A 22396-nucleotide genomic window follows, 5' to 3' on the forward strand; every position below is an offset into this window, starting at 1 on the left:
AATTATCAGAAGCTGACCAACAGTAAGAGGTGAAGGAGCCCCTTTAATAACAGAGGAAGAGAAGAACTTTCCAAACCCATAATCCATCGTACAGCAATGCCATCTTGCTGAGCCATGAGAGGGTCTTTATAACTTTTATCATTCATAACAGTAAGGATCATACACACTCTAACCATGCTGGAGCAGTCACTCAGAGGCTTTATTGCTTCACTAACTCTGTGGCGCACATTTGTGACCTAGCTGGAATTATAACGATTGTAGTTATAGATCAGCAGCACCACAATGTGTCCAGGGATTCAGGACTCTCCTCCTCCTGTACTTTGTTGTTGCAGCCGTACGCAGCCCCTTAGCTTGCTAAATGTCCAGTGAAGACTTTAATTGTTCCAGTGAAACTCCAGTGTTGCACCTGTATTGTTTTATATTAGATAGAAATTAATGTGACAACAGTATGCATTCATTTACTTATTAACTGTGTCATCCGAAAGGGCTCCCTCCCTTTGAAGAGACTGTTGATGCACTTGGATTTGGTTTACAGTAAAACGTTTCAATTTTTTTCCAGGTACCTGCTCCCTTCTTTAAATGTTACATAACATTTGTTCTTCCCTTTCCAGCTGATTCATGACACGCATCTGTCACAAGGAGCAAGCTGGGAGAACAGAGAGTTCCCCTGGTGCTACTTTTCTATCTACCCTTCCTCGTCACTGCCAGCTAGATATCTTCTAGCCTTACATAAAGAAAACATTCTGCATCACGTCAACAGTCCAGCTTCCAAAGTCAATTCAGTACAAAGAGACAGACAGACACACTTTATTGATCCCGAGGGAAATTGGGTTTCATTACAGTCGCACCAACCAAGAATAGTGTAGAAACTATAAATAATAATAGGTAAATTATGCCAAGTGGAAATAAGTCCAGGACTAGCCTATTGACTCAGGGTGTCTGACACTGACACTCCAAGGGAGGAATTGTAAAGTTTGATGGCCACAGGCAGGAATGACTTCCTATGACGCTCAGTGTTGCATCTCGGTGGAATGAGTCTCTGGCTGAATGTACTCCTGTGCCTAACCAGTACATTATGGAGTGGATGGGAGACATTGTCCAAGATGGCATGCAACTTGGACAGCATCCTCTTTTCAGACACCACCGTCAGAGAGTCCAGTTCCACCCCCACAACATCACCGGCCTGACAAATGAGTTTGTTGATTCTCAGTGAGGATCCTCAATGTAACAATCAAGTAAGAATTCCGAAAAGCACCTTTGGGGTTCCTAGGCCACATGCAAAATGCTGGAGGAACTCAGCAGGTCAGGTAGCATCTATGGAGATGATAAATAGGATGAAGGGTCTCAGCCTGAAACCTGTACTGTTTATTCCTCCCCGTAGATGCTGCCTAACCTGCTGCGTTCCTCCTGCATTTTGTGTGTACTTACAGCACCTGCAAAATCTTTTGTGTTTATGATTTGCTAGCACATCTGCTTGATAAAGCAGAAAGGTAAACTGCAGCCAAAGTTCTGTCAGTGGGACAGATGAATCAACTGTGGAACAAAGGAACAAAGTCTGAGAAACATATTCTGTCGTGATAGGAAATGAACACATTCAGGAAAGGAAAAGCAGTGGCAGGGAAGACGAGAGGGAAAGCACAATTTGTTATTTAAAATGGTTTCTAGGTGAAATTACAATATTCTGTGGTGGTAAATTCTAGGACCTAATACCTAGTCCATCCTCCTCTGCTTGGGATCTTGCTTTGGGTTTCTCGTCAGTTACTAAGAAAGGAAATCCTGATCACTTTTCCCATTTCTAACTCAATTACAGCCATCCCCAAGGCATCTCATTTCACTGTATTAAACTTGAGTCCTGGACTTCAGCCAACAGGCATCAAAGAACATTTTACACACGTTATAAAAAGCTAGAAATATTTAGCAGGTCAGTAAGCGGATGTGATGAAAGACATTTTCACTCAATTGACTATCAGAAAAGCTATCAGCACCTGTAGCTTTGTACTTTTATAAAATACATTTTGTATTGCTTTCATTTTCAAATACAGTGGATTCCGGCTAATTGGGCTATTGGTGAATCAAGGCAGCTTATTTGGGACCGGACTGTTGCCGAACAGTTTTGAATTAGCCTCAGTTGCGTGACCATTAAATACTACTCCACGGTTAGAACAAATAGTTTTTAAATAGCATCAGTTGTATGTGTTTGTGTTCAAAAAGCAGCAACTTATGTTACTGATGAAAGCGAAATCGGTAAGAAAATTCAGGATGGTTTGCTCACTGCAGGTTCAAGTATTTTCACTGCCAGAGACAGCCAGGAGTGAAAATGAAACTATTTCACTACTTCAACAAATTAAGAACTATGAAGAATTTGAAGGCATCAACAATCATCTTGACTGTTACAATGAAAATGAAGACTTGGAGGAATCAGTTGTTGACAGCATTGTATAAAGGCAATTCCATTATCTGCACTGATCTTGTTCACTTACAGTCAATCTAAAGAACATGGCAGTGTACACCTGATAAATTAACTTTTGATAACTACCAGGAACTAACACACAGTTTTAAATCATTGGTAGTGTTATAATTTGATCTGTATTTTATTTACGTACATAATTTGTTACTTAGTTAAACTGCAGTTAGTCTTTTTTATACCTTTTTAAATTATTTCCATGAAACTTCAGCTAATTGGGCCAAAATGCTTTAGTCCCAATGTGTCCCAATTAACTGGAATCGACTGTATATGAAGTCCTGTCTGCTGCTTTCAGCAAGAGACTGATAAGTTGTAAACAGATCACAGTTCCAGGCTTCACACTAGTCTGTTCAATGTTTCAACTGAGATAACAAATTTCCAAACCAAACGCCAGCCATTCCCAACAAAAACAGAAATAAGCCAGGAAGCTTCCTGGATTGCACATTGGTTCAACAACCAACAAAGAACAGACATTACAGTAAAAGCAGGTTAAAATTATTACACAATTGGCTCAAATTGATATATATTGTTATTTCTAACAATTCTGGCCTGTGTGCAACACACCTTTGGTTGGCACCTTCTGGATAGGTCACTGAACCATCTTTTTCACTTCTTTTAGGTCTGTTTCTCATCTTGAGTGTGATTCTGGAACTGTTGGGGCCTGTGGCTGTCTGGAGATTGCTTGGGTGCTTCAGCACTTTGCAGACTCCGAGATTCCAGCAGGCAGAGGCAGCGTGAGCAAAACAAGAAGCGAGAAGTCTGCAGGATGGGTGCGTCAGCCTATGTTTGACCCCATTTTGCCGATTACAGCTTCCATTGTTCGTGTGCAAACCTCACAGGACAGGGGCACAAGCTGACGTTTGGCTCCAATGTTTCCATTGTTTGCCGACTAAAGCGACGAGGGCAATTGAAGCATTGAAGTGAGCTGATCCTCCTGTCTTTTACACAACTGGAGAGGAGAGAGACTGCCATGTGGAGAGTGTTGCCCAGGATTTTTCTGAGTTTTGGATGTGTGCTTGGATTATAAAATCTTCTTTTTCCAGTTTCTATATTCTGTGTTTTTTCACCTGGTTTCAGTAATTTTTTTTGTGCGGGGAGGGGGATTTGGGGGTCAATGTGTCTAATCTATTTTGCTCATAGTTTTTTTTGCAGGTGCAGGGATTGGGGGGTTGACGTGCCTGATCATTTTCGCTCAGTTTTTGTGTGGGAGGAGAGATCTGGGGGTCGATGTGGGGAGGTATGATTTGAGGTTGGCAATCATGCTGCCTTTCTTTCCTTTTCTGGTTTCATGGCTACCCAGAGAATTGAAGAATTTCAGAGTTGTCTACTTTGAGAATAAAAGGAACCTTTGAATAATAGCTTTATTAGAAATAAAAACTCCAAAGCTGAATTCTGAAACCACAGCCTGGTGCAATATACAGCGAGTAATGCAGAATAAAGACACTTTAGACTCAAAACCAGTTCCCTAATCTTTCTTGAAATCCCATATCCATTTGGGCTGCATCTAAGTTTAAGTTAACACAACTGAGGATTTTTCTCTTGCTTCTACGTACCTGAGACTTGTACCCCAATGGAAGTTAACTCAGTTGCTTATAACTTGATGCCGCCACATAATTTTTTTATTTCTTCCCCTTCTCCTGATCACGGATTTAATGTCATTGATGAATCCCAAGGCGGCAGAAGAAACTGTGTAGAAATCTTCACAAAAGCCTGTGTACAGCAAAACTACAGACTCCGAGCAGTAAACTCAGTGACCAGCAAACCATTGCACTCTCAGTTTGCTGGTTGTACAAGATGCACAGTGGGAGTAGACTGCTGGCAAATCCCCAACCACCTGGCAAAGGTGCACAGGCTGAGGAAACAGGAAAGAAATGAGAAAAAGGAGTTTACGTGAAGACGCATTAGATCCATGAACAATTTATGTGGGTGTTCACTGCATAATTATCAACCACGATACATTGTGTTTCAATGGCTCCATATCAGAGCAGAATCTGCAGCAGAATAGATACAGAACTTGCTCTGTTTGATCTGTAGGTCAGCCATCCAGAGTACTGTTCAAAGATACCGTCTGTAATTACACTCCTCTAACTTTAAATTATCTGTCAAATATCAGCAAAGCCAATACCTTATTTTAAAGTTGTGATTACATTTACAACGGCCCGTCAACTTTGTTAGTCTGTGTGTGAATTACTCAATAGCAAAAGGATATCGTGCGAGGCTAGCTGGTAATCAGGCAGCAATATTCTAGTCACATTCCTCAACTTCCAAAGTAAGCTCAAAGTAAGTTTTATTATCAAAGTAGATATACATCCCGGAAATTCATTTCCTTGTGGGCATACTCAATAATGCTATAGAATAATAACAACATGATCCATAAAAGGTCGCTCAACAAAGGCATTCAACTAGGGTGCAGAAGACAACAAACTGCAAATACATAAAGGAAATAATAATAATGATTAAATAAGCAATAAATAATGAGAACATGAGATGAAGAGTCCTTGAAAATGAGTCCAATGGTTGGGGAACATTTCAATGAAGGGGCAAGTGAAGTTATCCCTTTTGGTTCAACAGCCCGATGGTTGAGGTTCAGTAATTGTTCCTGAAGCTGGTAGTGTGAGTCCTGAGACTCTTGTACCTTCTTCCTGATAGCAGAAGTGAGGAGAGAGCATCTGATGATGGATGCTACTTTGCTGCAACAGTTTTCATGTAGATGTGCTCAATGGTTGTAAGGGCTTTACCACTGATAGACTGGGCCATATCCACTACTTTTTGTAGGAACTTCCATCCAAGAGCATTAGTGTTTCCATACCAGGCTGTGATGCAGCCAGTCAATACACTTTCCACTGTATCTATAGAATTTTGTCAAAGCTTTAGATGTCATATCGAATCTTCGCAAAATCCCAAGGAAGTAGCTACACTACTGTGCTTTCTTCATAATTGCATTTACAGGCTGGTCCCAGGACAGGTCCTCCGAAACAGCAACACCAAGAAATCTGAAGTTGCTGACCCTATCCACCTCTGAACATCTGATGGGGACTGGCTCTTGAACCCCTGGTTTCCTTCTCCTTAAGACTATACTGTAATTAGCTCCTGGTCTTGCTGACATTGAGTAAGAAGTTGTCTTTATGATACCACTCAGCCAGATTTACAACCCCCCTCTTTTATACTGATTCATCATCACCTTTGATTCAGCTTATGATAGTGGGGTCATCAGCAAACTTGAATATGGTATTGGAGCTGTGCTTAGCCACGCAGTCATAAGTGTAATGTGAATTGCAGGGGGCTGAGCACACAGCCTTGTGGTGCACCTGTGCAGATGGAGTTCGTGGAGAAGATGTTGTGCCAATCTGAACTGACTGGGGTCTGCAAGTGAGGAAATCCAGGATCCAATTGCACAGGGAGGCATTGAGGCCAAGGTCTTGGAGCTTATTGATTAGTTTTGAGGGGATGACGGTATTGAATGCTGAGCTGTAGTCAATAAAGATCATCCTGATGTATGTATCTTTGCTGTCCAGATTTTCCAGTCTTGGGTGAAGAACAAATGAGATGGCATCTGCTGAGGATCTATTGCTCCAATAGGCAAAATGTAGTGGATCCAAGTCACTTCTCAGGGAGGAGTTGATACATTTCATCACCAACCTCTCAAAACACTTCATCTCTGTGGAGGTAAGTGCTTCTGGGAAATAGTCATTGAGGCAGGTCACTATGTTCTTCTTAGACACTGGTATAATTGAAGCCTGTTTGAAGTAAGTGGGTACCTCAGACCGTTGAAGCAAGAGGTTAAGGACCTCAGTGAACACAGCAGCCAGTTGATCAGCACAGGCTGTTAGTACTTGGCCAGGTACCCTAACAGAGCAGGATGCTTCTGTGGGTTCACCCTCCTGAAGGCTGCTTGCATATCAACTTCAGAGACTGAAATCATAAGATTATCCGGAGATGTGAAGGATGGGGACTGTCAAAGTGAGCTCATCTGGAAGTGAAACCCTGCTGTCTCCTATGTAGTTTGATTTAACTTAACAAAATGTGGTAGTATTCAAGCCTTGCCACAACTATTGAACATCCTTCATTGATTCAAGTTTGGTGTGAAATTGTCACTTCGCCCCTGAGATGGCTGGACCTTGATTCTGCAAATCATTCCTGGACTTCTTGAATGCCTCTGATTTTGGATCCAGGGCTTCTGATTGGGGAAGACTGAATGATTTTAGTGAGGACTTTCTCCTCTGACCTCTCTCATTAACAAAGCAACTTTGCCCACAGAACTGTGCTCACTGAATTTTTTTTTTCTCTTAAGCACCATTCTCTGTAAATTCTAGAGATTGGTGGGTGAAAATCCCAGGATATCAACAGTTTCTGAAGTACTCAAACCATCCTGTCTGGCACCAACAGTCATTCCACGGTCAAAGTCACTCATTTCTTCCCCATGCCGATGTTTGCCCTGAACAATTACTGAACCTCTTGACCATGCTTGCATGCTTTTTTGCATTGAGTTACTGCCACATGATTGGCTGATTAGATACTTGCATTAACAAGGTGTACAGGTGTACCTAATAAAGTTGTTATCGAGGGCATCTAAAAGCAAGCACAAATGTAACTGCACCTGGACAAGGGATATTCGCAGACAATTTCAGTGGAGCTGTTAAGTGTACAATAATTACTGCATTTTGCTGCAGCCTCTTCTGGCAGTATCCCAATATTCATTTTTTTTTAAAGTGTGACTTTAATATAATGAAGATCACACTTATTAATAGATATTTTAATAATTTTGTTCTGTTGATACTCTTACATTCTTCTGCAGAAATCTACAATACACCCTCGCATGATCTTGCCATATGCTAAGTTATATTACATATTACTTCTTCTTAACTTTGTTCATCTGCTTAACTTGAAGCATTGGCATGACAGCATAGCGGTTAACGTCACACTATTACAGCGCTTGCAACCCAGGCTCAATTCTACCATTGTCTGTGGAGAATTTGTACATTCTCTCTGTGACCATGTGCAGTTTCCTTCAAGTACTCTGGTGCCTTCCCAAATTCCAACCACGTACAATTTATAAGTTTAATTGCTCACATGCATGCCATTGGGCTGGAAGAGCCTGGCACTGTGCTGAATCACTCAATCAAAAGTAAATAACTTTTTTGTAAATTTACTTATGTATTGTCTTCATGAAAGCGGTGGTGTGCCAGAGTCTTTTTGATTTTTTTTTATTCAGATTTTTGATTTTTTTTTTGATTTTTGATTTTTGATTTTCAGTCTTTCTGATTCAGAAACTTCCACATTACTATTGAGGAGGACATTCCAGGATTCAGATTCCATAACAATGAAGGGTAGGCAACATACTTGGTACACGACTTCAACAGAAACTGCAAGGGGTAGTGTTACCATAGACCGACAGCCCTTGTATTTCTTAAGACCATAAGATATAGGAGAAAAAAATAGGCCATTCAGCCCATTGAGTCGGCTTTGTCATTCAATCATGGGCTGATCCAATTCTTTCGGTCATCCCAGCTCCCCGCCTTCTCCCCATACCCTTTGATGACCTGGCTAATCAATAACCTATCTATTTCTGCCTTAAATGCACCCAATGACTTGGCCTCCATAGCCGCTAATGGCAGCAAATTCCAGAGATTTACCACTCTCTGACTAAAGTAATTTCTCTGCTTCTCTGTTCTAAATGGAAGTCCTTCAATCCTGAAATCGTGCCTTCTTGTTCTGGACTCGCCTACTGTGGGAAATAACTTTGCCATATCTAATCTGTTCAGTCCTTTTAACATTCAGAACGTTTCTATGAGATCCCCCCCTCATTCTTCTGAACTCCAGGGAATACAGCCCAAGAGCTGCCAGATGTTCCTCATACAGTAACCCTTTCATTCCTGGAATCATTCTTGTGAATCTTCTCCGAACCCTCTCCAATGTCAGTATATCCTTTCTGGAATAAGGAGCACAAAACTGCACACAATACTCCAAGTGTGGTTTCACGAGTGCCTTAAAGAAACCTCAACATCAGATCCTTGCTCTTATATTCTATACCTCTAGAAATGAATGCTAACATTCCATTTGCCTTCTTCGTCACCAACTCAACCTGGAGGTTAACCTTTCCTGGCAGCAATTATGACCATACCTTTGGATGTTGAGGTGCTGACAATTACTGTGAGTAATCACAGTGTATTTTGGGTATAGTACAAAGATCTTAGGGTAGTCAATGAAAGCTAGAATGGAGGAAGCAAGCAGGGAAAGAGAATCTCGAAAATCAAGGACTGTTAATGCTACAGCACCTCCTATACCTCTCGTCACCTGTACGAAAGGAACTTTCAAGGCCAGATTGGTCTAATTGGCAATCTGACTGTGTCACAATGTTATGGCAGAGACAAACAACAACAGAATGGTGCCAATCAATTTGGGTTCTAGGTACTCAAATGACCATTAAAAAAAACAAATCTTATCTTACTATAGTATCCAGAATGTTTTCACAGGTTGTTGAAATTAGGTTAAATTTCTGACAGGAAGCTTTAGTACAAAAATACTGGAATGCGTGTTGGACAATGGATCAATCCTGGCACTTCTGCTGGAACCTCCTGCTTGTGTTAAAACTAGAGAACATTATTTCAGACTGCCCTTAATTCAGATAATTAGTGAATTAAAATTAACATAAATACAAGCAGCGTAAACATCACATGATCCTCAAGTATATCTCTACCCAATTTTGAAATAATTGTTAACATACTTCAGGCTTTCCAGGCACAAAGGAAAATGAAACAATTATTTTCAAAAACCTGTATTTCAAATGAAAATGAAAACCATGAGCTCGAAACGTTGACTGTTTACTCTTTTCTATAGACGCTGCCTGGCCTGCTGAGTTCATCCAGCATTTTGTGACTGTTGCTTTGCATTTCCAGCATCTGCAGATTTTCTCTTGTGTTTCAAATGACTGGTTCTTAATTTGCAAAGAAATTACAGATTCTGTCTGAAGTTTTATGGACACCACAGCATTAGTTGGAGGTGTGGCAAGCCAAGCAAAAACGGCTTATTTAAAACAATGATTTAAAAACAGGAAAATAATAGAAACTACATCAAACTTGTCATTACAACAGCACAACTTCTCTGGACAAATGCAGTGAATGGAGAAATTTCATGTCTCTGCTTCCAGCCTTGCAGGCCCTTTACAACATGGAACTGGGTGTTCTGGTTCAGGTGGTGACTTGGGCTCACAGTCCCCACCCTGGAACACCCGTACAGGTTCGCAATTCTGTTGAACCTGAGAGACATTTTGGTTGTTTTTAAATTTTGCTGATATTCAGAGACATTTAAAATAATTGAAATACATGTACAGAACATAAAAAAAATCTAATATATATTTTTTTAAAAATTGCCTTCACCTTTCAGCAGATCTAATGCTATGGATCTGACAGGCAATTCCAAAGTGCAAGGCAGGCGTTGCTGATAGAGCCACAGTGAATCCACTGAGACAGCAGACAGACAGACACAGGGGCATCTGATACTTAACAAATTCTGAACTTACAGAAGTCCAGTATTTAATGTTTCCTAAATACTGAAATACCCCTTTGGAATTACCGGTTGCAGCTAAGAAGATTAACCTCATCTCAATCAATAATAGTGATTCTGGTCCCCGAGTTTAATTGTCAGGGAAATTACCCAATCATCTCCACTATAGAACATAGAATAGTACAGCACAGTACAGGCCCTTTGGCCCACAATGTTGTGCCAGCCCTTAAACCCTGCCTCCCATATGACTAGTTGTTGTAACACTGTCATTAACAGCAGTTAAACCAACAATTGAAAAGAACTTAATAGTTATATGTATTAACAATTTTATGAGTTAGCTTGCATTTTAAATATGTAATTGTGTGATTTAGTTTATTTGTGAAATTTTGTTGCCTGACCCCTCCCTCAAGTAACTTTACCCAGAGATAACAGAACAAACTGATGCCATTTAGATCAGAGTAGCTTGGGGATGTGGTTTTCATGCAGCTGGACTTCTATAATGTGATTGGATTAAATTAACTTCCAGTAAGCTAAAACTGGACAGAAGTCCTTCTTATCTCAACTTCCTTTCAGATAAACACATTTTAAATTTACATTAAGCTTAAATTAAGTTAGACCACATTGTTATAGTGTTCACTCATAAATGTTTTATTGTTTAGTTTCAAAACTGTGAGAAGGATATAAATATCAGGTCAAGAAAATGAAGAATATCAAACACTATTTTCACTATTCACAGGGAAGCAACCTAAACCGGAAATTTGAACATCTCTCCCAATTAATGAGACAGCAAATGAAGTCTCAGGAAAATCATAAAATATGCAAAATTAACAGAAATAAATACACTTGTCTGCGACAAAGACTTGGCAACTGATGGTTTGCAATGACCTTACTCAGAGAAAGTCTCATGTTGCTCAAGAGCAGACTGCAATCCACGGTTTGTGCTGATCTTCGGTGGGGTCAGGGTCAAGTCTGTGTCTTCTGCACTCTCGAGGCACTGGCAGGAGGGATTAGAACTGCACTGCTCCAGGAGATATGTTAAACATAGACGGATCAAACTCCTGTCCTTTAAACGGTGAGCCTTCAGCATCCCAGCCTTTCTTCAACATTTCGTGCACTTTCTAGAAAAAAGATCAACGAATCAGCAACAATTTTAGAATGATGTCTAGGTAAGGGGTGGGAGGAGATAAAAGATAGAACCTACCCCTTTTTTCAGGTTGTGATAGAATAAACCACACACAAGACTTTGCTTTACACTGGGGGAAGGGACATGAACAAGCAGACGTAGTTGCAAAGTATGGGGTCAATGATTTAAAATGGAGGTATGTAGAAATTTTGTTCTCTCAGAGGGCAGTATCCCATAGGGTGGTGGAGACCATATCATTTGATATATTTAAAATGAAGACAGATAAATATTTGACAGATAGAGGAACTGAGGGTCATGGGACCCGGCAGAGAAGAGATCAGCCATGACCATATTGAACTGTGGGATATTTTTGATGGGCTGAGTGGCCACCCCTTGCTCTCTTCTGTTCATTCTTGCTTGGATTTGTATTCATGACTGCAATTTAAAACAGGGAACCAGAACAACTCAATGAAAGAGTGAAAGGGAGTAGAAAGGGTTGTGATAAGACAGAGCAACAGATTAAAAGAGACCACCTCACCTCAGTTCCAATACAGCCTGCTGGAAAAAGTAGGCTAACATTACTCTTATGATGATGGTACATTTGGTTTGAGAATGAATGATCCAGCTCATTTTCAGCACATGGATGATATGAAACCACCCATATTTCTTGCTGCTAAATTTGTAGAGGTCTTAAGATCAGATGGTTTAGGAAAAAGAAACCTTGCTGGGTGGAGCTGTGAACTAAAATCATATTACTGTAGCAAAACATTAATCCTGTGGTGTATCTTGTGTTGCACTAGCTGTCAAACATCAAAGGACTCTATGAACCAGAGCCTATCATATACTAAGGTCAGTGCAACATACTAATCAACATAGCATATTAATGACCACATTGTTAACACCTACTCAACAAATTCACTCACTAGCACACTTCCTGGTGAATTGCAATGTTTCAGGAGAAATAGAGGTGGGTCAAGCCAGGTTCTCATTTTAGAATGAGTTCCCCCGGCTACCATTTCCTTCCATCATAATCTGCCTTTTGTTGAGTTTCTAATGTGCAAGTGACACCTCTAAACCTCAGAGCAGTTCTGATGAATGCTCCAACTAAACCCAACTTTAGCATATTAACGAGCAAACACCAGGAAATCTGCAGATGCTGGAAATTCAAACAACACACACAAAATGCTGGTGGAACACAGCAGGCCAGGCAGCATCTATAGGGAGAAGCGCTGTTGACGTTTCGGGCTGAGACTAACGTTAGTCCTGACGAAGGGTCTTGGCCTGAAACGTCGACAGCGCTTCTCCATATAGATGCTGCCTGGCCTGCTGTGTTCCACCAGCATTTTGTGTGTGGTTTTTTTTGCATATTAACATCAGATCTTCCATTGGTCATATCTGATAAAATGTGCAGTTCTCTCCATGTTTCCAGAATTCTTTCCTACTTCAGATTTTCCAGCCACTGCAAATACTCTGTAACTCAAGGTTCCAGCATGTCATTTTCATTCCTTCTATTGACACCTGCAACAAGTGCATTTAACAATTCTTCTTTATCCACCTGCAGATGCTGGAAATTTTGAGCAACACGCACAATGTGCTGGAGGAATTCAGCAGGTCAGGTGGCATCTATAGAGGGAAATGAAAAGTCGATATTTTGAGCCGAGACCTCCTGATGAAGGGCTTTAGCTCAAAACCTCAACTGTTCATTTGCCTCGAGAGATTCTCCAGACCCCTGTAGACTCTCAATCTCCACCCGTCACAGAAATCTCATTTGCTCTTTCCACTCCATTCCCTTCCATTCAGACCATCAAGTCTGTTCTGCATTCCCACTTGCTCTCTATAACCCTTAATCCCGTTATCAATCATGAACCTATTAATCTCTGCCTTAAATACACCCAATGACTTGGCCCCTCCAGCCAAATTCCACAGGTTCACCACCATTTAGCTCATCTTAATTTTAAAGGGAATTCCTTTTATTTTGAGACACCATGCAAAACATTTTCCCCCAACTTTCCTTGTTCTAATGGAAGTTCATGGGACTGAACTGTTATCTCGTTCCTCTCTCCAATGATGCCGCTTGACATGCTGTGCATTTACAGATTTATTTTTTAAACATTTTTAATTTAGAATGTGAATTGAGGTAAGCGACATCTAGCCACTGGACTTAAGCAATAAGTGACACCAAAGCAAAATCTTAGCGTCTTCAACGCAGCTTTTAGAAATGGAAGGCAAAGAAGGCAAAGTTATCTGCTTTTGCCTGGAGCATTCAGCAGATGAAAGTGCCAGTTCAGCATTCCTTAAAACAGATTCTAATGATCCAACCGGTTTGGCTGCCATTTCATTCTGTCATCAGCACAAATCTATATTTAGATGTAATTAAGATATTGCTCCTCACTGAACATTTACCTACAGTCAAATACTTTGCCAATAGTATCATAGTTATATAGGAGTAACAATATTCCACTTCAGGAGCCTTGCCACTCGCTGTGCAACAAAATGCAACCATAATGAGACAATTATTAACAACTGAAAGAACAAAGTAGAAATAGCAAAGTGTTTGGAGAGATCAGCCTTGGACTATGCAGAATCTATAGCACAAAAAGTAACCGAACGCTCTTTAAATGCTCCTCCCACAGCTGCCGAGGAATTAAAATGAATTAATACAATGGCAAGAGCACAACAGAGAAATGAGAAAAATCTGAAATCATCGGTTGATTACAAAAGAATTCAGATCTCTCAAATGTCGTAGAATTGTTTCATACAAAATTAATTTTAAAGTTTCAAAATTCATTATAGTACGTTTTGTTCCACAAGTATATGCAGCAATCCTTTTTGTACGAAGTAAAAAAACTACATAACAGCATTATCTGCTGCTGGTGTTGGGGAGAAAGTCCAACAGTAATTGAAGTGGTGCTATAAAATATCCAACACATAAATGAGTCACAGGAAAAAGGAAATGGGCCTTTTGCAATGTTGCTGACTGTGCAGCACTCCCTCGTTACTGCACTGGAATGTCAGCTTAATGCTTCGATTGCAGCCACGCTTGCATCCACAGTCCCTCAATGGAGAAACAAGGGCATGAACAAATGCTGTAATTTAGCACGGAAGTTATCAACAGCTTGGATTCATTTACCACTTTTAATGTGGTAAGATGCTCAAAGGCATTAACTGACAAAGGCTGGCACCAAGCCCAAGAAAAGACATTGGGGAAATGAAATGAAATGATGATATAACGTTATAGGAAATAGGTCTACTCATATAGACTGAAATGTGACCCTCGAACAAGCTGAAACACTGGTTACTTTCCCAAATAAACGCTGATACATGATATGAGGCAGCCCCGAGGAGCAGGATGTCATAATACAAGTACTCACTTAAGTAAATAAAAACATTTTAAAACTGTATTTTCATAAGTTCCTGCCAAGATTATCGTAATGTGGAGCTTAAGTTACAATCATACGAAAGACATTTCTACAGTAGATCATCCAACTTCTGTAGCACATTGCTACAGTGATTCCCCTACTACCCATTTTAAAATTACACACAATTGCAGTTCTTGTGAGCTGCACCTCAAGACTGGAGGATTGTAAAGGGAATTAAAGCTAGCTTGTTTTGTTTGCAATGGCACATAAACAATGAAGTTATATATTAGATTTGCACAGTATTGTAATATAATGCACTTTATACCTTCCAACTCAAGTTTATGAAAAACTCAGAAACAAATGTTTAATTGAACCTTCATTATAATTTATCATCAGCTTTTAAATATGCCTCTCAAGTGCTTAATTATGGATTAGCTTTCACCTTTTCATTTTGCCCCATCCCATTTTCAGTGGTTTGACCTCACACTACAGACATGAAGGAAATGTTCTCGGCGAGTGTGTGAAGAAGGAAAGAACCAGACAGCCGCTGAGCCTGGCCCACCATTCAGTAAGCTCGTGGTTCATCCAGACCTGCCTCAACACCACTTTGTTGAACTGGCTGTCAGTCTCTGCACTGAATGTATTCAACCACTCCACCTCCACAGCAACACAAACCCAAAAATAATCACAACCTCCTATGAGAAGAAATTCCTCCCCTTCTGTCTGAAACAGGGATGCTTTTATTGTGAAGTAACACCTCTCGAAGGGAATCATCCCCATCCTCAGAATCATATTGGTTTCAATTAAATCTTCTCAATTCTAATTAGTATATGTCAAACTTACTCAGTCTTTCTTCATACATTCTCCCCATTCATCCCAGTAATCAATCCAGTGAACTTTCTCTGCACTACCTCCAATGCAAATGTACCTATCTTGAAATATGGAGACCAAAACTGTGTACATTGTTCCAAGCTCAGTTTTATCTGCACCTTGGAAAACTCCATCAAAGTTTCCTGGGGCTTGATTTTGAAAACATTCCTATATTTATGCTCCATATGCCTTGTACATTCTTACTAAACTCAGCAAAATGACCGCTCTGATACGGTCTTCCTACAAATCAGCAGAGGTGCTGTAGGATCATCTGATGACGCCAATGGAATTCTGGGGTCTGGCAACATTTCAGGATTCTTTTTATCAAATGGATGAGCTTAGCCGTATTAAAGGTACAGTATAGGACTCAATTTCTCTAAATAAATAACCAATCCGTGAATTGAGAAAGGAACTGACAGCATTGATACAGAATGCCAAGTACAAATATGATGTTTGGGATAATGCAATTTGTTGCTAAAAAGATAATCTAATTCCTGTAACGCAGATGCAATAACTGATAGTTCATTTTTAAATAAAACTAATCAACTGGTAATAACTGGAGGATTTCGGTGTATTTTCTAAATTTCATTTTAGATTTTCTGAAATGAGGATTCAGAAAGTTATTGAATGTCTCAGAGCAACAAAACTTAATAATTATAATTATTTTATTTGTAGAGCACTTTTCATACAGATCACGTAGTTCAAAGTGCTTTACAATGGGATAAAAGTACAAATATGAAAATAAAAGACAAAAAGATGTTAGTTAAAAGGTTAAATAAATGGGTTTCAAGCTGGTGTCAACTAACTCTGCATCTTGTATAGTTTTAAGTATTGAAAATAGGAGTGCAGTTTAATAAAAGCTGATCTGCCAGTTATCTTTTGAGGGAAATTGCTTAAATTTGAGAGACTGGTGAAGAAGACCCGAGATGCTGAAACTTATATAAGTTTTAACATCTTAATTAAAAGTTCCCGTAAAATTGCAACAGTTAGTTCCTCCTCTTGTTTTTCTCTGTCTCTCAAGTATGGTACAGACCTTCTACTGAGTGTTATAAATTACACAATAAATTTTAAGTGAATAAAGCTTTCCAAATATGCCCTTAAACATGTTTAAAAAAAAATAGATTTTTGTCAGAGGACGCAATACAGTTGATCATCCAGCTTACAGGTTGCTGACTCATACTGTCGATGCTCACACCTACTGCTTGAGGCAGTAATGCCACATTTCTGAATATAAAATGCCTAAGTATAACTACCACTCCCCATGAAAAACTTGTTTGAAAGTATTAAATACAACAGCATTTTTGTAAAAATATATACAAGCACCTTTGGCTCCAGCTCACAAGTGCCTAACTTGTGTACAACCTGTACATTTGACTGAGTGTTCTGGAAATGGGTAGTAGGATGGATCTGCTGCAGGAAACTTTCTCCATTGCTGCACTTCTAACTTGCAAACGGTCCGGGTTACAAACCATTTGCAGGAATTGAACCCTGCCTTAGCCTGGGGACAACCTGACCCTTTAACAAAAAAAAAGTTGTTCTTGCAGCCTGTCATGACTATCAGATTTGTCTGTCTTAAAGGGGTGGCACTGTGGCATGTAGCTAGTACAGCCACTGCCTCAGAGTGCCAGATACACGGGTTCAATCCTGACCTCGGATATTATCTGCATGGAGCTTGCATGTTTTTCTGTGTCTGTACAGGAGTGCTCCTGCTTCCGTTCACATCTCAAAGCCATGCGAGCTGGCAGGTTAACTGGCTGTCAGCTGGCCCCTAGTGTATGAGCACATGGTAGAATTTGCTGATGAGACTGTGGGGAAGACAAGATTCATGTTGGATGTGGAAGTGAGTGGTTAATGGTGGGCCTGCTCTCATTGAGATGAAGGGACTGCACTATCTTTCCGATTCCAACATGAATTCTAAGCAATGGAAAGGAAGCAGAGATATTTCTGAAAATTATTGACACAGTTGTGTGTTCTATGATTAGCCATCTACTTACCTTTTCATGACTCTGTGGCTTGCCCTGCATTTTTTGATGATAATCAAAGGTCAGTCTGTCCAGAACTGCATGCTCCTCCTCATCCACTGTTGCCATCGACCGTTCTTTGTTTATCTTGTCGATATCAATAGTTTCCTCACCTTCCAGAATAGCATTCCACCAATATTCTCCATTTTTATTCAGGTTAATCTGTGAGCAGAATAAGCATTAAAAAGTTATTTCCTTTGCAAAACTGAACACTTGCAAATGCACCTCAGAGTAGTTGGTGTGTGTGGCCAGCAATGATGGACCCAAATCAGCAAACAAACTCATCATCTTATACATCTCTATCACGTCACCTCTCATCCTCCATTGCTCCAAGGAGAAAAGGCCAAGTTCCCTCAAACTATTCTCATAAGGCATGCTCCCCAATCCAAGCAACATCCTTGTAAATCTCCTCTGCACCCTTTCTATAGTTCCCACATCCTTCCTGTAGTGAGGTGACTAGGACTGAGCACAGTACTTCAAGTGGGGTCTGACCAGGGTCCTAAATAGCTGCAACATTACCTCTCGGCTCTTGAACACAATCCCATGGTTGATGAAGGCCAAAACATCGTATACCTTCTTAACCACACACTCAACCTGCACAGCAGCTTTGAGTGTCCTATGGACTCGGACCCCAAGATCCCTCTGATCCTCCACACTGCCAGAGTCTTACCATTAAAACTATATTCTGCCATTATATCTGACCTACCAAAATGAACGACCTCACACTTATCTGGGTTGAACTCCATCTGCCACTTCTCAGCCCAGTTTTGCATCCTATCGATGCCCCACTGTAACCTCTGACAGCCCTCCACACTATCCACAACACTCCCAACCTTTGTGTCATTGGCAAACTTACTAACCCATCCCTCCACTTCCTCATCCAGATCATTTACAAAAATCACAAAGAGAAAGGGTCCCAGAACAGATCCCCGAGGCACACCACTGGTGTCCGACCTCCATGCAGAATATGACCTGTCTACAACCACTCCTTGCCTTCTGTGGGCAAGCCGGTTCTGGATCCACAAAGCAAGGTCCCCTTGGATCCCATGCCTCCTTACTTTCTCAGTACCTTGTCAAATGCCTTCCCTTGCTGAAATCCATATACACTATATCTACTACTCTACCTTCTTCAACGTGTTTAGTCACATCCTCAAAAAATTCATTCAGGCTCGTAAGGCATGACCTACCTTTCACAAAGCCATGCTATTACTCCAATGAATAAATCTTCTTTGTTAGACACAGCAACAGCAATTCACAATCCAGAGACTTAAATGCATTTGCCAGTTTCATACAACAGGCATTGTAAGAATAATGCTATTAACAAATACATTATGAACATACTCGGGCTGAACACTGAGCAATGTATGGACTCTCTGACTAATATTTCCTTAAAAATTATTATTGTTGACTGTTGTTCAGATTGCCGTATTTGCAGTTCTATTACTGTAACAGGCAAAAATATAAGTTCTTGTTAATAACAAATCTCAATAATTGTGACTCAAAAGTACTGAGGGTAAATGGAATAAAAGCTTTGCTTTTATATATCTTTCAAATTCCTTTCAGAACAGTTATTTTTTTAAACAGGTACTTCAAGTTACTTTTGAAGCATTGCTACTGTTGTAATGTGGGAAAATTAACAAGCAGAGGCATGGTACATTCAGCATGGGAAATGGCCCTTCAGCCCATCAAGTCTGTGCCAACCTTCAACCACCCATTACACTATTTCTACAACAATTGTTTTTGTCTTATCCTCGCCACTTTCTTATGAACTCCAACTCAGTTCTACCAAGCACCTACGCACTAGGGGCAACCCGCACATGTAGGAGTAAACATTGGGATGTAGGAGTAAACTAGGGGCAACCCGCACATGTAGGAGTAAACATTGGGATGTAGGAGTAAACTGAATTTCTCCACGTGGCCACAGGAAAATACCACACATAGATGACCCAAGGTCTGTAGTGATGTGAGGCTAGCCAATTTGCTTAATATTTTGTATTGTTAGCTGAGGGAGAAATAAATCTCTAATTAGAATATTGCCAAGGGCTTCTTACTCCACTTGACCTTGATTTAAGCTGCTATTCAAAAGATGGCACCTTCTACATTGCAACACTGGTGTTATTTCAAATTTTTGTGTTCCAGTCTTTGCAATGGGAATTGTCTACAAAACCTTCTGACTCAAAGAGAGATGAGACTGTAAGCAATGGACCCACAACTGACCAAGTATTTTTGTAGTGCAAGTAAAAAAGACTATGTATAAATTATTTCTCATTTCTGTGCATTTCTTCCATAGATAACTCCTGTCATTCCAAGGTGTTTGTACAAAATCATGCTACATTTCTTGTTGTGACTGACAATGTTTAGGTGCAATGTTCAATCAGATCTTCCAATTTTAGAGCTTGTACCATAACCAACATTAATGTAATACATTTTTAAAAGGTTTGGGCATGTTGAGAGTGGAAACAACCCAAGAAAGCATCTTCAGAATTCAAGGCAAGCACAAAAGTACTGAGCACAAGTCATCGAGCTTTCTTCAAGTAGACTAGGTGGCTGAATTCAGATTGGGATATGAGATGGAAATTTCAAATGATGTTGCTAAAGAAGATTGTTCCTATCTCTTACCTTGATGATATTTGGTTTGAGAGCCAGTCCTTATCCCAATGCACCTTCTGGTGCATTCATACTGCAAGTCTAGAGATCCTTTGTATTGCATTGTCCACTTATTCAAAACAAGGTAAACCAATTGTTCATGTACAGCCCAGGCTAATTTGCTACTTAAAACTTCAGGCAGCTGACCCCAATAATGAGCTGCCCCATATTTACAAAACTACTACTTGCAGTTTCAAAATGCTAACCTAATTCTGGAATTGCAGTATAAATTTACTGTTAGTTTTGATAAAATGGAGTTGGCACTCCAAATTTCACTTGCACAAATTTGGGTTGGTGGTTTTTTATCATGTGACTGTGGAGAATTTTCTTCACACACTGGAACAATTTAAGGATTATTTCCTGAGGCTAGCCATGAACTATAGGATCATGGGTAGGGCTTTATAGCTAGATGAGGATCTGTGTAAAGGTGACAGCAAGAAGTTTTTCACTTTTTTCACAGAGATGGTCAAACATCTCTGGGCAAAAATTAGACAGCATTAAAAAGTAATCAATGAAATAATAAGTTTAAAAAAACACTTCTTACATGCACATTGACATCAATGTTTTGGGAAATGAGGGGAACAACAAGCTAATTAACTGAACATCAATGGAATGGGCAAGTTGCTTAATCTGGTTTTATTCAAAGAGGATGGCCTCAGAACTCGGTCTCATCAACAGAAAATAGGACAGGAAAGAAAAAAGGTGTAATTACTGATAATTCTCTCCAAACTTAAAAGAATTATTACTATTTCAACAAACTGATGAAACTGATCATGTGCCTGCCAAGTATGTCTAAATATTGCAAAATATCAGTAAGTGGGAAATCTGTTATGCTTGAGGTTTTGTGGCTTTGAAAGAAGATTAATACATTTTCCATGCAGGTGGCTTATAGAATACACTACTGTTTGTAATAATGATATCTCATGGCAAGCTACAAATATTATTTTTTCACTGGGCAGTGTGTACAGTGGAACAGCAATCTGCAGACAGGAACAATATTATATAATAAAAATAATTATCAAAGACATTAAAGCACACAGGGAAAAAAGTGAACAGAAAAGTGATAGCTGGTGACACAGCTATTTTCCCATTCAGATGCCTTTGGGCCAGTGTTACAAACTTCCAGCTGCTGCTGAGCGTACAAGAATGTGTCATTATCTGCTGAGACCAAGGAACTGAAAAGCTAACAAATCCCATGCTACATCTGGCTGGTTCTATCTCCATTCAGTATCTTCAAAAGTTTCATGCATTTCGAATATGTTTTGCTTAGAATTCTACTAGTAAATTCTTTCGAGTCAAGGTAAGTGAAACCAAATCCATTCTATTTGAAAGAAGCCTGACATGTTTAATTACCAATCATCACCATACTGTCAGGTGAAATATAAATTGCAAACTGAGAAGCACAACACTCAGAATGAGAGGCTCTTGCGTTAAGGCTGTTTGGGAAATAAAATTCACAAATCACTACCCAAAAATTTGACATAAGGAACAAAATGCACTTTTAAAACTTAAGTACTTATAAATGTTACCTTGCCAGGTGCAACGAATATATGGAATTCTCTACAGATAGCTATGGAGACTAGCTTATTAAGTAGGTAAAGAGAGTTATCTTTTTGAAAGATGGGGGAGCTTGAAGCTATGTGGATCTAGCACAGAGGAGGAAATGAGGACTGGAATTGATTGATTAATTTACTGAGATACAGCACTGAACAAGCCTTATGGCCTTTGAGACCTGCCGCCCAGCGACCCTCGAGTTAACCTGTCCTATTCACAGCTCAATTTACAATTACCATTTAACCTACCAACTGGTACGCCTTTAGACAGTGGTGAGGAAATCAGAGCACCCGGAGGAAACCCCTGCAGTCATGGGGAGAACGTACAAACTCCTTACAGACAGTTGCTGGTACTGTAAAGCACTGTGCTAACCACTACGCTGCACTGCCACCCCAGTTCAGCCTTGATGTGTGGGAATTAAATAAAAAATGAGAGCGATAACTTGTCTCATTTTTATTTGTAATCACTCAGTACTGTAGGGCACTAAGATTTGGATGTGATATCATCACGTCGATTGGATTGGTAGCCACAGCTGAGTCCCTCCTTTGCCACAACCTCTCCAGTCTGAGGATACGTGAATGGACCTCTCAGGTAGCAACACTGCCATATTCTTCATCTGCTAATACTTCCTCTTTGTGCTGCAATTGAATAAAACCTAAGGATCTCGTCACTCACTTCAGTCTCTTCGTTGTCGCTCTCACTTGAGCGCACGCGGTCCTCTTCATCACGCAGGAGTCCAGCCTTTCGAAACCCGCTGGTGATGGTGGAAGTTGTGACACCGCTCCATGCATTTAGGATCCACTGGCAGACTTGAGTTAAAGATGCTCTTCGCATGCGTCCTGTTTTGGTAAAGGAT

The 22396-nt window shown here is 40.1% G+C and overlaps 1 protein-coding gene across 1 annotated transcript in view; it reads right to left on the reverse strand.

Annotated features, from left to right (window-relative positions):
* Nucleotides 1-10597: 10597 nt before the first annotated feature.
* Nucleotides 10598-22396, reverse strand: part of nudcd3 (NudC domain containing 3) — a 36812-nt gene continuing 25013 nt past the window's right edge. Inside the window, exons 5-6 of the mRNA XM_059966568.1 lie at nucleotides 17314-17502; nucleotides 10598-11085 (exon numbers count right to left, since the gene is read on the reverse strand). Coding sequence (XP_059822551.1) covers nucleotides 10975-11085; nucleotides 17314-17502 — 300 coding nt within the window. The 3' untranslated portion in view covers nucleotides 10598-10974. The remainder of the gene's footprint in view (nucleotides 11086-17313; nucleotides 17503-22396) is intronic.

This window comes from Hypanus sabinus, chromosome 1 (assembly GCF_030144855.1).
Source record: "Hypanus sabinus isolate sHypSab1 chromosome 1, sHypSab1.hap1, whole genome shotgun sequence".
NCBI classification, from domain to species: domain Eukaryota; kingdom Metazoa; phylum Chordata; class Chondrichthyes; order Myliobatiformes; family Dasyatidae; genus Hypanus; species Hypanus sabinus.